We start from the raw sequence: 16,812 nt of genomic DNA on the forward strand, positions 1-16,812 counted from the left end.
ACAAGACCTGCAAAAACTTTGAACTTATGCTTCCACAAGGATGACCTCAACACTCAAGCAGAATGGACTTTTTTTTGCCACATCGTATGGTAACAGTCCGTGTGATGGCTTTAGAGCACTGGTCTTCAACCTGCGGCCCTCCAGCATGCCCTGAGGGTTTTTGGCATGCTCTTATAGGAAAAAATGGGGCAATGCATGTTGGAACATGTAGTGTCACAACATCTGGAGGGCCACAGGTTGAAGACCCATGCTTTAGAGCAGGGGTGGCCAACCGGTCAGAGGTAAAGAGCCGAAAAATATCGGTAGTCAAGCTAAAGAGCCGACATCATGCGCGCGCCAAAGGCGCATGCGCCAAAAAAAGGGGCGTAGTCTATTTTGACCCCTTGGGTGGGTGTGATACAAATATGCCTCCAATAGTGCAGTGCCATATATACATATGCCCCCAATAGTGCCATACACACATATGCCCCCTACGGTGCCAGGTATGCACCACATGGTGCCGGGTATGCCCCCACAGTGCCAAAAAGCTGGTATGCCCCCACAGTGACAAAAAGCTGGTATGCCCCCACAGTGCTACAAACTGCTATGCCCCCACAGTGCCAAAAAGCTGGTATGCCCCCACAGTGCCACAAACTGCTATGCCCCCACAGTGCCCCAAACTGCTATGCCCCCACAGTGCCCCAAACTGCTATGCCCCCACAGTGCCCCAAACTGCTATGCCCCCACAGTGCCCCAAACTGCTATGCCCCCACAGTGCCCCAAACTGCTATGCCCCCACAGTGCCCCAAACTGCTATGCCCCCACAGTGCCCCAAACTGCTATGCCCCCACAGTGCCCCAAACTGCTATGCCCCCACAGTGCCCCAAACTGCTATGCCCCCACAGTGCCCCAAACTGCTATGCCCCCACAGTGCCCCAAACTGCTATGCCCCCACAGTGCCCCAAACTGCTATGCCCCCACAGTGCCACAAACTGCTATGCCCCCACAGTGCAAATTTCCCAGCAGCAGCACTCGCCGTTGTTGCTGCTGCTGCCAGGCGGGGAGAGGACAGTCTGGTGTCCCCCTGCAGTCCTCCTGTCATGTCACCGATGGGAGGAGAGCACAGCACACTGCGCGTCTCCTTCCCCCTCACTTCCGTGTGACTGGGCCGCCCACCAATCAAAGCTCGCTGGCCGGCTCCTGATTGGCTGCTGGCCCACGAGCTCTGATTGGCGGACGGCCCAGTCACAAGGATGCACAGTAAGGGGTAGGAGAGATGCGCGATGCGCGCTCTCCTCCCCTCAGAAGGAGAAGGGATTCAGGGAACCGGCAGCAGGGGGGACTGGGACAGACGGTGGGCAGCAGTGGGAGCAGGAGCCGCACTTTACAAGGGGGAGAGCAGCATGAGGCTCAAGAGCCACAGGTTGGCCACCACTGCTTTAGAGCATGGGTCTTCAAACTGTGGCCCTCCAGATGTTGTGAAACTACAAATCCCAGCATGCCTTGCCACAGTTTTGCTATAAGGGAGTGTTAAAACCCATTGAAGACCCATGCTTTAGAGGGTTATGCTTCATTGGATAGATAGCAACTAGGTTGACACCTACTAGATCGACATGCATGATGGTAGACATTAATTGTCAACTTTATGATAAAGTGAAGGGTTAACAAATGTTATGTGAATGTGCACGTTTATATTTAAATTGGCTCGGCCGCAAGTGACATTGGGATGGAAGAACCAGATTCGGCCTCTGTAGTCTCACTGCAGAGTGCTGCAGTTCTCTAATAATCATGATCTACTGCTGCTTGTTCCAGAGCCCAGTGAGGCTTATAACACTGCCACCTCTTCCAACAGGCTGCAACCAGGCACAGCTAGATGTGTGTTTTACTGCTTCATAGGAGGCAGAGTGTGATATACAACCAAGAAAAACCTGCAGAAAGCTCCTATGATACTCCACAGGAATCAATCATGCCTCCCAGGGAGGTAGAATTTCTAACAAAAAACTACATTTCGCATGAAATATTTGTGGTTAATAAAAAGGGAAAAAAACAACAGAGCTCTGTTTCAAGCTAGATACATTCACAGAAGTACTTATTTTACACATAATCACCATATCATCTTTTTATAGCATATTTTTGTTTTATTCAACTCCCCACCTGCTTTTTTTTTTTTTTTTTAAACACCCCCAGCTAACTGGTCTGATCATACCCAGCCTGCAATAACCAATTGAGTTTGCACAGATACAAACTTTTATTTGACAATATGAAGCATACTTTGCCTGCAGCTCAGTGATTAATGCTCTGGATCGCACCACTTTGGGGAAGTGATGGGGCTAATATTGCATCATTTCGCAACAATTTAATTGGTGCGGGGGCCTACCACTAGATAAAGCCAGCCTGTGTACAGTACATGTGATAATGTGAGCTCATCAATTAAGATTATCAATGTTTGCTATTGAAATAACTAATGCTTTCGATAGAAACGCATTTATACTTTTTCTAGATTTCATAAACAGCAATAAGAAGAGTTAATGGTGCCCCAGAGCCTAATCAAGTATGCATGAGCAGATATTTTGTTTTGTAATTATGTTTTGCTAAACACACAACATGCAGTAAATGATCTACTTTACTACGAATGCTAATGCTACAGGGTGATCTGTTACTGATCAGACGCAATAAGTTCATGCAAGAACTGTACTAACGTGGAGGCAAAGCTCCAGTAGCCAACGTCAGGCATCACAAAACATCAGGAGCAAACACCAGGAAAGGCAATATCTTAGAAGCCAACGGTATGTACACAACACACAAATTGGAATAGCCCTTTCACACAATTTGGGTTATTTCACAATTAACTGGCTCTGCGTAAAAGGGATCCCATGTTAATGTGAACATGTAACCCAGACCATCCGACCTGGGTGGCCCCTTTATAGCATAGGGAGAGCCAGATTCCCAGCACTCAGAGAGCAGAGTGACGACAGTACAGTTCTAAGGCATCCCAGATTGGCTCAGGTATGATCCAGATTGGAACAGTGTTGGTCAGACACAGGCTTTCATTGTGAATTGGGTCAAACTAAGACAGCGTTATTCTTCAGGCCTGAGAATTTTGAATGAATTCCAAACTGCTAACTTAGGCCCTTATTCTGATCGGTGCGGCCGGATCCGAATATGCGGCCAGGACCGTGCGTGCGAAACCCCGCCTTCCATACGGATCGCCAACTCCGTCCGTACGCGGTAAGAAGCTGGCCGAACGGCCCGCACGTGTATTTTACATGGAATACGCCTCCTCCATCTCAGGGAACCTCCCCCATCATTCGATGGTCGCAGAATGCAGGACCGAGTGGTCCACCAGCTCCCGCAACCTCAGACCACACGGACATTTTTCCGTGCAAAAGCAGGTATCTGGGCGGGCAGCTGACATCCGGCGATGTCATATGTCCGCCCCCTACACGTGCGTCATGGCCACATTACCATACGTACGCCCAGCGTTTGCATGGGAACGCCCATGAAACGCGGGGCGTATGCATATGGTAATGAGCCCAAATAGCCCTTCACGCCCCTCTCCACCCCCTGTTCGGAGTGTTCACATTTCATGCGGAATTTGGCCGTACGCCCCGCTCTCACATGCGCAGAGACGCCTCTGCACATGCGCAGACACAAAACATCGGCGGCGCGAACGAACGCGGATATTACCGCACCAACCAGAATAAGGGCCTTAGTGCTATTCTGAACTGTAAGATATTGGTGCCTAAATAATTTGATTGCTTTACAGGTATGCTGTCCCTAGGTCGACAGGTCACCAGTCGGACCATTAATGGTCGACAGTGACAAAGTCAACACCTAGAAATGGTTGACAGCATTGACAAAAGATCGACATGCACTTAAGGTCAACATGGATAACATCCAAAAGGTCGACACGAGTTTTTCAAGTTTTTTTTATGTAGACCGACTTGGTTCATACTTTACTATGAAAGTGGGCATAGAGGGAAGCATGGCCAACGCAGCAAGCCATCCGAGGGGAAGTAGTACACTTATACTGTGTCCATGTCATCAGACACCTCAACCGTGACCATGTAGATCTTAGACTTGTGTTGACCTTCTGGTAATGTCAACCTTAAACTTGTGTTGACATTCTCAACACCATTTCCAGTTCTCGACCTAGTCAATGTCGACTATTTGTGGTCTACCTAGACATGGTCTATCCCTTATACATAAACCAGTGGTTCCCAAACCGTGTGCTGGGGCACCCTAGGGTGCCTCAGATTGGTTGTCCAAGACCAATTCAAATTAATGTTAATGTGATAGGCAAAACCAGTGTTGGTGGATGCCAACCATAAATTATTTGTCTTTATCTTGCCCTTAACTACATAAATAAACCGAAAGATGTTATATAAACACAATTTATTTCATTTCTCCATAACAAACTGTGGCCATAGGGTGCCATAGATAAAATTCTGATACTATCGGGTACGGTGAATCTACAAAGTTTGGGAACCCCTGCCATAACCACTTTGTAAATATAAAAAAAGTAAAACAAAGAAATTGACTTAAGAAAACAGTGGATTCGTTTTCTGTACGGTGCACACACGGTTCGATTTGGTCTACTTTTCTATTCGATTTTCTAATTGAAATTTAATGGTTTTCAGCCGCAATCGACCCAATGTGCAATCTTGTTCCGTCAATATAGAATAGAAAAATAGATTGTGCAGGCAAGACTACATACTGTAGAGTACAGATCTAGAAGAGATCTGTACTATATAGTCCAAATCGAATGGGTATACTGTGGCGTGCGATTCGATCCTAGTCGATGCAGGTTAGAATCGGTGCTGCACTAAGAAAGTACTGTATAAATCCCTGAATAAACAAGGTCTAAAATTAGTCAATCAATAGCATTTACTTTTCAAACCCTTTAGGGCTTAAAGCAATTATCCTGCATTCTGTTTAAAGAATAAAAAGTAAATGTACAGTCCAACATATTACACACTACTGCTGTACATTACATTAGTAATCAGTGTTGCATAATTAATAATCCAATAACAATGGTAATAATCAGAGGTGTACGTACTGTAGGTTGCAGACTGACTGAAACCCTTAATGGGCTGTGGCGCTTCAGTGCCAGGGTGAACACCTACTAATGCCCATTTACTGACCCCTGCAGAGTGATCGGATGCAGCAGCAGATTACACAAGCTTGCAGGAGCCGTATATTCACGCAGGACCCTCCTGCAGAGTTGGCATGCTTTTGAAGAGTACTACCTCTGAATTGAGCTCTATGTTCAATAAGCAGGGATGTAAAAAAAAAAAAGGTTTTGCATGAATGTTTTAATGAGTAAAAATTTGTAATCCTGTTCTTTATAGTCATACTGTGAAATATTGCTATGCATTAGGGACCTTGATCAACCATGTTAATGCTTTCTCACATTAACAATCCAACGTTGAATAGGCTTTCCTATGTTTACAGCTTTTACTGCTTATTATTCGTATTACATCAGAATATTTGGAAATAGAGTAAAAATATAGTATAATCAGAGATAGATTGAATTAAAGATAACATGTGAACGTTAAGCATTCGTTCTATTACTTATAATTAAATCAATATGAATAGTATTACAAAATGGAGGATGAAAAGGCACTTTTCAGAGAAAAACACAGGAGTTAAGCATTAGCCCTGGTCATGCTGCTGACATTAAACATTTTGAAAAATAAATAAATTAAGAAGTTGTGTTGCTTTGCATGTAGTCGGAGCATAATAAAAAATAAAAAAAAAAATTGTTCTAGACCAGCCAACCCTGTCAGGAAGTAGATTTCAACATGCATTTCTACCATCACCATTCAAATACTTCATAGTGGCAATAGAGTCCATGTCGCCTACAATCGAAAATCTTAAAATATTTGAGATGTGTTGGTTATTAGGTTATATTAGGTTGGACTTGAGACTTAAGGCGTGTACACAATGGGCGATTTGGGTCTATTTTCTAAGCGGTCTGACAAGATCGCTTAGAAAGTAAACCCAGATCACTACGTGTGTATAGGGTATAGTGATGGCGATGCACGGTCCCAGACGTCGCTATCACCTGCAGGGATAGACAGTGCATGGACTGTCTATCCTGTTAAGACTGCAGCATTTTGCCTATTAGCGTAGGCAAAACGCAGTTATGCACGGACTGCTTTGTACACATCGCGGGTGCATCAGTATGTGATCATTAATTCGTGCTTTAGCACATACCGGCTCCCCCCATTGCCCTGTATGTACAGGGCTTTAACCCCTTGAGTGGGAGTTTTCCTGGGGCAGGACAAAACTAGCAGCCTGGCTTCAGGTGCGCATGTGTTCAGACAGCCGAGGGCTCCCAAGCGGCCTTGAACTTCCCGAGCGGGGCGGCATGGGGCAGCTGCAGGGGAACCCCAGCGATCCAGCATACAATTGCCCGGGAAGGTATGCACCGGTGGGGGTAGTACCGTGAGGGATGTGTGTGCACAGCTGGAGGCACCACTGGCTCACACCTACCAATCCGTAGCATGCCTGAGAAATTTCCGGCCATACCACCGAAGAGGTTAATGTAACCAGCAAACACATATGCAACTTGCTCAGTAGAAGGGGAGTACAACCCAATAATTAAGCAACAATTTAAACAGAGTGTACAGGAAACTGGTTACATCTAAATATTTAGCAAGATTGGCCATAACATTAGCAGGACCTCACACAATTAGATGTTACAGTATTTCCAAATAATCAACTAAAATAATTACTGTGATTCCCCATGGTGTCAGCACCCCATTTATGCACCAAACCTCACACTTTCCCACATTCAAATAGACTTAGGAGAGAAAGGACATTACACTACAGTATCTCAAGTTTCAGTGTAGGTGTAAGTAAACATTATTGGTACATACACTCCCTTTAAATATTAATGATTTACTTAATAGTTAAATAAAGCATGTTATTTATCATAAATTGTATGACTGTCGATATGTTAATAAGAAGTTAGAGCCATAATTAAAGAAAAGCTATGATTATTAATGTCATAATCCCTTTCATCCATAAAAGACCTTTAGGTTATTTAGATTTTCCAAACAGATTCAGGAAATGTGTGTGCCTGCCATTATAAATCCACTGTGCTCAAAACAGCTCTACCACGAAAAACATCATCATCCTTGGCAAACATCTCAACGTTCTAGAAGGATTGGAAAACATGAACTGTTGTGTCACTGAGGAGAAACGGTTAGAAACTGGTTACAGCTAAACTTTAACTAGAACACAGAGCTGCCCAAACGTAGTTCTCAAGGTACACTGAAAGCCCAAGATTCAAATATATCTTTGTTTATGCATGGGTTACGTAATGAGTACCGCAGTCAGTATGATTTTACTATCTGTGCACAATTCTTCAAAACGTGTAGCATTATTGTGCACTGAGGACCAAGTATGGGCAACCCTGACATAAGTTTTTTGTTGAGGAAAATCTTCCTTACACCATTTTAGAGTTTCCCATACTCCACTATTTACACTTCAAGTTTAAGGATAGCCATGCTTGAACATAGGTTACCTAATTTGTACCCTAGTCCTTTTGCTTTAACCATCTGGACTCAAGCATGGATATCCTTAAGACCTAGAATATAAACAGCAAAGATTGGGAAACCTTGCACCAACTCCCAACTCCAGTCTTCAGGGAACCTAATTGACGTAATTAGCACCGCCTTTGGATATTTGTTAGTTTGCCAGTCAGTAATGAATACACGTACTCCAGCAAGGGGGTATGGAAACCATGCACAATGGGGTTCACCGAGTACTGGAATTGTAAAACACTGCTTTACATAACTGGAAGAACATGAACAAGTCTCTAGAAATCTGACATTAAATCATGACTTCATATTATGAATGGGCATAATGGATGTGGTACAGAATATCTATGGTCAACAGGGTAAAAGAGTCGAAGGTAGACAGTAGAAAAGGTTGACCGGTACAGAAGGTCAAATGGGGGTTTTGGGCTGCACACCCTAATTCTAAACATATCAACCCTTTCAGGTCCAATGTCTAATCAAGCTCAACAGCCCTAGTAGCAGATCCAATGGTGAGCCACTTTAAAATAAAAACATTAACATCGTTTAACATTCAACGTAGACCATTTTTGAATAAAAAAAATTACAATTACTTTAAACCAGACTGTTTGACTAGCAAAACAGAAAAAAAAATTGTACTGAAATGGGTTAAGAGGTGCTATCATGCTGATAAAACGTAGGTGCACACTAAGTACTAAACACTGCTAATTAGAATGAACTCTGCAATAGAACAGTAAACTTGAGGCACTTAGCATAATTTGGGAAAAAAATATATATAGGCCCACCAATTCTGACTAGATGAGCTCATCTTGAGGTCCCCAACATTAAAGTTCAAGTCCAGGGCATAACACCCCCCCAAGGCCAGCACAAGTCAACCACCCCAAAACATATAGATATACTGTAACTACTAATGGAGGTTATGTGGGGTTCTGGAATATGATAAGCTTGCCTGAAGATTTGAGTTTTCAGGGAACGCTTGAAAGTCTGGAGGCTAGAGAAGAGTCTTAATGTGCATGGAAGGGCATTCCATAGGGTGGGTGCTGCCCGAAGTCCTGCAATTGTGAATGGGAACGAGTAATGTGTTGATGAAAGACACAGATCTCGTGCAAAGCGGAGAGGTCGGGTGGGGATATATTTTGAGATAAGCGAAGATATATACTGTATGTTGGTGTAGTCAGAGTAATGGCTTTGAAAGTGAGTAGAAGTATTTTATATTGAATGCGGTTAAATACAGGCAACGAATGGAGGGACTTGACAGCCCGGATCAGCAGATGTTGAATGTTTAGCCAGGAAGATCAGCCTCGCAGCTGCATTCAAAATGGATTGTAGCGGTGAGAGTCTTTTGTTAGGAAGACTGGTAAGGAGGCTATTGCAATAATCAATGCGTGAGATAATGAGTGCATGGATTAGAGTTTGCCAATCAGCCCCTAACTGTCATTTTTCAAACCCAGCTTGTAACATGGCAGGTAGGAGCTGATAGGCTGGTTGTTTATCACGCTCTACTTTATCACTTTTTGAAACTTGATACAACTGGCCCTTCGAGAGATTGAATATGAGGAATAAAGGACAGTTCAGAGTCTAGGATGACCCCTTGGCAGCGAGATTGTGGAGTAGGATCGCTTGTTGTGTTCTCCACAGGGATAGATATATCAGGTTGGTAACTGCTATTGGCTGGTGGGAATATAATGCATTAATGGCCCTGATTCTGATTTGCGAAGATCCCGTGCAGGGCTTGTATGCGGGCGCCTTCACAGACTTGCATAGTCTCTGTGGTGCCCGCAAAGGGGGAGGGCGCGTGGAGTAGGTGGGCTTAACTAAAAAAATGCTGGGTGCACCAAGGAAAACAGGCGTCCCCCATGCGAACGCGGGTGGGTACCAGCCTTCTGGGGGAGGGTGTCTGGCATCACCAAACGTCAACTGCCTGCTCAGTTCTCGGTGCAGGATGCCGCTAATCTAAGTCAGCAGAGACTGACTTAGATTTGCGAGCACTATAGAAATAATTTGATGGTCAGTGACCATCGAATAAATTCTGGCCCGAACGGTAGCCTGCGAATGGATGTTTATGCAAATCAACCATTCGCAGTGCGCCTGGTATCTTCACTGGGCGTTGGGGGTGGGCTTCACACACCCGGCGGGCAGCAATACAAGGCTCCCAAAGCAGCGAAATACCACTGCTTTGAGAGTCAACCAGAAGGAGAGCCTATGTACCAAACTAACCTTTAAAAGATAAGGAAGTGATGCTTCTATAGAACTTACAAAAAAGCAGTATCACAGTAAGCTCCATCTTGCACAATTGATTTCTCGAAAGAAGAACTAAACCAATTGATTCTGGGTAGAGGAATATCAGCATTTTTACAAAACTAACCTGAGATGGATACTACGGAATGAATACACAGGTAAAAAACCTTTGGACCACTGCAGTCTTTGCTGATACCAATGATAAATATGTGCTCTGTTCACAAGGCAGGCAAAATGCAGCCTACGTATTGAAAAGCTACAATTCCCCCTATATTGTAACATTTTAGTTTGCCATTCCAAATATCTCCTTAAAAGGACAGGGGAGAAAACTGCTGCGTACTGTGTATCACAATGTTATAAAAGGGGAACGCTATGCTGCAGCAAAAATAGTCATGTAAAAAACTTGCCATTTATTAAAAAGCTGCATTTTTCTGACAGGAATGTGAAAGGAGATAGGTAGTGGCTTCTTACCCCGAGCAACCTAGCAAAGATTTGTGTGATGTCATTGCAAATATAAATAATCATTTTGGAATGAGGTAATATTATTATTGTTGGAACAAGCAATTTGACAATATATACACACAGTAGAATAATGTAATGTCTAAGCCCCGGCAATTACCCAGGTCCAATCTGTGGGGTGAAAGGGGGGTCCAAATTGCTTAATAAAAAGCGAAGACACTCACCAAGGCAGCAGTTTTATTCAGTATCCATACATATAAGTCGACGTTCCGACCCTCATGGGGCCTTTGTCAAGACAGAATAGTGCATATCCATAGGAACATCAGACAGGTAGTTCCTATGGATATGCACTGTTCTGTCTTGACAAAGGCCCCATGAGGGTCGGAACGTCGACTTATATGTATGGATACTGAATAAAACTGCTGACTTAGCTGCCTTGGTGAGTGTCTTCACTTTTTATTAAGCAATTTGGAGTTATAATTGGTCATTACTTGCTGATGCCCTTTGTTGTGCACCCCGATACTTCAATACATTGGGATGTGAGCGCGGACCCACCTGGATAGAGATAGAGATAGAGATACTGTATATAAACGGAGTAAAATCCGAAACATCGACTTTGACCTCGAGTCCTGAGTTGTTTGTTCATTGAAATCCGAGTGAGTGCTGCTGTGCAATCCCATACACACACACACACACACACACACACACACACTACATTGCTTCGGAGCGGATATGAATTTTGAAGAAATGAAAGATGTGCCTGTGTGCTTTAGCACTTTAGGCCATCATACACTTACATGTTCCTTATGAAAAGTTTGTTCCCTTTCAGTCACTCAAGGACTTGACAGGAATATTACTCTGCTAATCACGCAGTAGCTGCCTGTCACTCAGAGTGCTCTCATCTGTGTCAGCGTCTGCAATAAGTGCTTATTATCACATTTACCCAAAGTATAATGGTGATTCTTTACAATTCTTCATCTCAATCATATCAAAACTAATGATGCAAAATCTGGGTGTCCGGTGCAATGTTAGAACAGATATCCTAAAATGTTACATGACAGTGAACGGTCACGTACCCCAGGACTTCTTGAGAGGTATTTAACCCCTTCCCGACATTGCCTTTTTTGTTATTTTTTTTTTTTTTTCCTCCTTGCGTTCAAATAAGCGTAACTTTTTAAATTTTCCGGCTATATAGACACATGAGGGCTTTTTTTTTGCGGGACAAGTTGTACTTTGTAATGGTACCATTTACTATACCGTATAATATTCTGGGGAATCAGGAAATAATTCAATGTGGGGTAAAAAAAAAAAAAACGCCATTCCACAATTTTGCGCTGGTTACGGTTTTTTTGGAGTTCATAGTTCGTTTAAAATGATGGGTTATCTTTATTCTATGGGTCGTTACGATTCTGGTGATACCAAACTTATATAGTTTTCGTTATGTTTTACCACAAAAAAAAAAAATAGCAACTTTTACGGTTTTTCTAATTTGCGTCGCGTCGCCATGTTCTGCGGCTTATAACTTTTTTATTTTTCCACCTACGGACCTGGGTGAGGGCTCATTTTTTGCGGGCAGAAGTGTACTTTTTAATTAATACCATTATGGGATATGGGCGACTTTCTGATCTCTTTTAGTTTTTTTTTTTTGGGTACGCGATGCGACCAAAAAACGTAGTTTTGGCGTTTGGAATTATTTTCCGTTTACGCCTTTAACCATGCGGGATAACTAATGTTATATTTTAATAGATCGGACTTTTAGGAACGCGGCGATACCAAATATGTTTATTTTTTTTATTTTTTATTTATTTTTATTTGTGAAATGGGGAAAGGGGGGTGATTTGAACTTTTAATATTTTTTTATTTTTTTTTATTTTTAAACTTATTTTTTTTTTTTTTTTTTTACTTTTACTACAAGGCCCCCTAGTGTACTTGACCACTAGGGGGCGCGATCGCCTGTACTAGGTTCAGCCATAGAGCTCTATGGCTGAACATAGTGATTTTCAGCACTTTCTATTACATCCTGCCTCAGGCAGGATGTAATAGGAATACTGACACGGCCAGCACAGGGGTCTACATTAGACCCCTGGCTACCATGGCAACCGATCGGCACCCTCCGATTACGCCGCGGGGGGCCCCGATCGGCGCCGGAGGGGGGCGCCCCCCCTCCGATCAGCTATTTAAGCACTGTGGGCGCTTTGCCCGCGGTGCTTAAAGGGTTAAACGGCCACGATCGGCGAACTCGCCGCTCGTGGCCGTGAGAGCAGGTGCCTGGCTGTAATATACAGCCATTACCTGCTCTCTTTCAAGCCAGCTCACTCCGTGAGCTGGCTTGATTCCCCCGCAACCGACATATGACGTAAATGTACGTCATATGTCGGGAAGGGGTTAAGCTTTTCCAATGCGTTTGGGTTCTTTTGCGAAGAATCCATGGTTGCTTATGTGGACCATTCTATTAAATGAAGATAGTAACTGGGGTGAGTGGGGCAGCTTTCGGCTTTACATAAAATACATTGTGTTCACAAATTGTGTGCCATATGATTTGTTTAAATTTGCTTTTCAGGTGCACAACATTTCCCAGAAGGCTCTGTTTTCCTCGTGCCACCCTGTTAGTACAACTGTAAAGAATATTTCTTCTGTTACTTAGACATTATTATTACTAACCTCACTCACAATTAACGAGGGGTGTGAGGAATATTCCTAGTGATATCATTACAGGGCTGGTGTTCAATAGAAAAGAGTAGTGCACAAGTTTTTCTTTTTCCTGGACCCACTTCCTTTGGGATTTAGACAAGTGCTGACTGGCCTAGGGGCGGCTGGTTGGCACGATCACCAGGGAATCCCACCACTGCTTGCATCACTTTCTATAGTTCCAAAAAGCAATTTATGTTGGCACAGTCAATTTCACAAGGACCCCACGTTATTTCCCCCCAGTTTTTCCAGCTATCAGCTTAGTACTATATACACATTTACATGAGGACCATACATATTTGACGATTAGAGAAGCTTAAATAGCATATTTGTATGGAAGTATAGATGGTATAGGCACAAATTTGAAGAAGGCGGCTTAAAAAAACACCCTAGGGCCTACGGGTCACATGGTTTAATCCATGATAAACCTGCACTTGAACAGCAAACACATTGGTAACCTATTTGGGGGTCTACCCTTACAGAAAGCGTAGAATAAGATTCTGACTTAACTAATAGTGGTTGATTTAATTTGGTGCGACTTGGAAAAGTCAAGCAGTTCTCATGGTGAACTCACACCACCAATGACATTTGCAATCCAATTCCAAATCTGCATTGCTTTTCATGCTAAAATTTGACACCTTTTAAGAACCTCTAGTAATTTCCTTATTGTCACAATTAGCACTTATCTTGAAATCTAAGTTTAAGGATGGGACTTCTAAAAATATTGTATTCGTTAGGACAGAACATACGACCAGTGGCAGAGCTTGTGAGATGTGGGCCCAGGTGAAAAAAAATTGTTTAGTCCCCCTCTTCCACCCCAACCGAAGTTCATAATATGAAGCACGGCAGTGGCTGACAGGAAGAGGATGACCAAGTAAGGCAGGGGGAGGCAGAGTGTGACAGGGAGAAAGTGGGTAACAGGGACAGAGTGACAGGGGGAGACAATGGGGGACTGGTACAAGCACAATGACCTGCGTGGTATGGATAACAGGGGGCGTGTACCTTGGTGTAGGCAGGAACACAGTGGCCCCTGCTCTGTCTTTGACAAGTCACCCCCACCTTTGGCACTCAGGTCAGACATACTGTGCCAATAGAAATGAATCAGTAAAAATGTACAGCTTTCTATTAATTAGAGGCAGCAGTGACTGATCATCACGCTAATAGGTGGCAGGACAGTAAAAGACTGGAACACAAGGTTATCCCTGCCTCTCTAAGGTAAGGGCCAGGTCCCTCAGGCAGCAGGGCTACCCTGCTCCCTGCACTGGGCCATTCATTCAACATTGCTCAAAATGGTCTGTGGGAGGGACAGAAGATAACTCATTGATGGTTTAGGGAGCAGTGGGTCTCTTGGTCCTCAGGGTGATGCAATGCCCCTGCTGCACCAATGGTAATTTAGTCTCTGCATAGAACCTTCTGGTTTCTGCTTCCCTTAAGATAATTAGTCCCATTTGGTATATTAGTCCCTTTTGTGAAACCGTATCACAACTGCCCTGAGAAAAGTAATGCTGTGACTGAAACGTCTAGACTAGATTGTTCACACTAAGCTATTTTAGCAAGGCGCAGCACCCTGCCTGATATTAAAGTGTCAAAATGAGCCCTGCCTTATCCATTCCCTATGATGGGAGAGCTTCAGTGAAGCCCCCCTTTTCGGGAGCACCCTTAGTGAACCCTTACTTGCATGTCCGCTCCCTGCCCCCAACCTGCTGGGAACACTAGACTATTGTGGTTTTACATTGTTCTTGGAACATTTATACACTTCTACAATCACTGTTGGAGAAAGACAGTGCTCAAATACAGGAGAAATTCTTATCTTCTGAGTGTTTACTTCTACAGGCCACAAACATACTGAGGTCTATTATGATTTCCACCTTCACTATTTGATTTTTTGATTGCTAATTTAATTAACTGTATATTTTCATGTTATTTAAATAAATGGTCCTTGAGGATTTTATATCACCTGTCGATTGTTCATTTTAAACATCAATTTTGATCATATGGGAACGAGCAAAAAATAAAAATAAAATCACCCCCACATGGACTTTTTCTGATCTACAAAAAAGCTTTTGAAAGACTAAAGCTGGCCATACATCTAATTGTCAGATTGGTCTGGTTGGAACAAAATAACAAAATCCTGGTAATGGATGAGAGCAAATGACAGTTGACCATTTGCTTGGAAATGCTGGAAAACTGCCAAAAGCTGTCATTCAGATATTACCAGGTTTTTTATTACCTGTTTACTGAAGTAAAGACATTGACCACTATTACTGTTCTGGTAGATGCAGAACTAGCTAAAAAGAGGGGTGGGGGGGGGTACTATAGAGCTATGCCTAATGAATATACAGAACAACTTGACAACCCTAGCTAACAACCTTATTACAAATGTAAAGATGATATATACAGGTAAAGTTAAAGGGGGAGATATTTTAGTAAGCTCTACCAGTGTGATGCCCTTGCCACTTTGTTGATCCTTGGTTAAAACAACTTTTAAAACTATTTTCTATCCAGTTCTGGTCAGTGACACATGACTTACCACACGTACATTTATAAAAGGTCTTTCTTAATGTCACCTAGGTCTTTGACCTCATGTATATAAAATGACTAGCAGTGGGGACCAATTAGGATCATAGAACATTCAAATTAAAGCACCCCAATTTAACAACACTTGCAAGCAGAAAAAACGCCCCCACCCCAAACATCTCAATCATTTCTAGCACACCGAAAATCCAGGCAACAAGGAACGGAACTATAGAAGAACAAACAAACATATCTAGCACCTTATGTGTAGTTGTGTTTAGGACAACAAACATGCTTAGGGGGGATTGCTATCACGGCGACCCCAAATGCCCTCAGATGAAAGCACGTTGTGTCCAGTAAACCAATAATGTTCCCATGCATCCAAGAGAATGCACAGAAAGATTAGCAATGTTAGATTACCATACTCTACCATAGTGTTCATAGTTGAAGATAACACCCCCTCTTCTTCCCCAGGTGAAACACTGGGATTACAAAGACTGTGGTAAATATACTTGTGAACCAGCATATTAACTGTCAAAGTGCTTGCAAACCTGCAGTACAACGGGCATCTTTACTTGAGTATAGATTTCATAGAACACAGTGCTATAATGCATACCCCAGTAGCAGTATAGACACTGCAACTCCGACCACTGGCAAGACTTAACATTATGAACATTTCTACTCCAGAACGTCAAATAAAAAAAACATGAAGCAAAAAAAAAAACAAAAACAAAAAAAAAACACTACTTTCAAAACATTAGGGCTTGTTTCTAAATCTATAACAACCTAAAATCACCAACAGTTTAAGACAATATTATTAATTATTGATACAAAAAAGCAAAGACCTCTTACCTCTGGTAGTAGCCCCTCTGTAGGTGTTGGTGAAACCCCATCCACACTGTCTTGACTTCTGGCACTGAGCTGTGGGGACATGGTAGGAGACTCATCGATGTAGGGCATGGTTTCCGAACCCTCACGGGAGCTTTTCTGCTCCTCATTCCCTTCAGCGTCGTACCCGTCTGTGCCGTAGTTGAAATCTGTGACAAGGAACAAGAAAGGCCGTTGAGTGCCTTCAATAAGGGCGGCTAGAGAGGTTGGGTACGTCTTGTGTCTTGGGGTCATGCTGGCATCTGAGCTTCTTGAATGAAGAAGTAGAGGGCAAAGAAACACAGAAGATGTACACCGGAGGTAAAAAGAAGTGTGTAGTATGGAAAGGAACACAGACTAGAGTAATACGAATAAGGAAGCTGACAGGAGGAAACAATACAAAAAGGCAAAGAAAGCTAGAAAGATGGGAAACATCAATATCAGAAATAAAAGAGGTAAAAAAATAGCCTAGGAAGACAGCTTCATATAAAAAAACATGCAAAAATATAGGGCTTTACCT

General features: G+C 43.0%; 1 protein-coding gene across 5 annotated transcripts in view; it reads right to left on the bottom strand.

Moving 5' to 3' along the window:
• ABR (ABR activator of RhoGEF and GTPase) overlaps positions 1 to 16,812 on the bottom strand; it is a 381,486-nt gene that overhangs the window by 214,044 nt on the left and 150,630 nt on the right. For all 5 annotated transcript variants that reach the window (XM_083172282.1, XM_083172285.1, XM_083172284.1 and 2 more), the window contains one exon: positions 16,278 to 16,462. In XM_083172282.1, coding sequence (XP_083028408.1) covers positions 16,278 to 16,462 — 185 coding nt within the window. The remainder of the gene's footprint in view (positions 1 to 16,277; positions 16,463 to 16,812) is intronic.

Source organism: Crinia signifera, chromosome 2, assembly GCF_055691185.1.
Source record: "Crinia signifera chromosome 2, ASM5569118v1, whole genome shotgun sequence".
Lineage (NCBI taxonomy): Eukaryota > Metazoa > Chordata > Amphibia > Anura > Myobatrachidae > Crinia > Crinia signifera.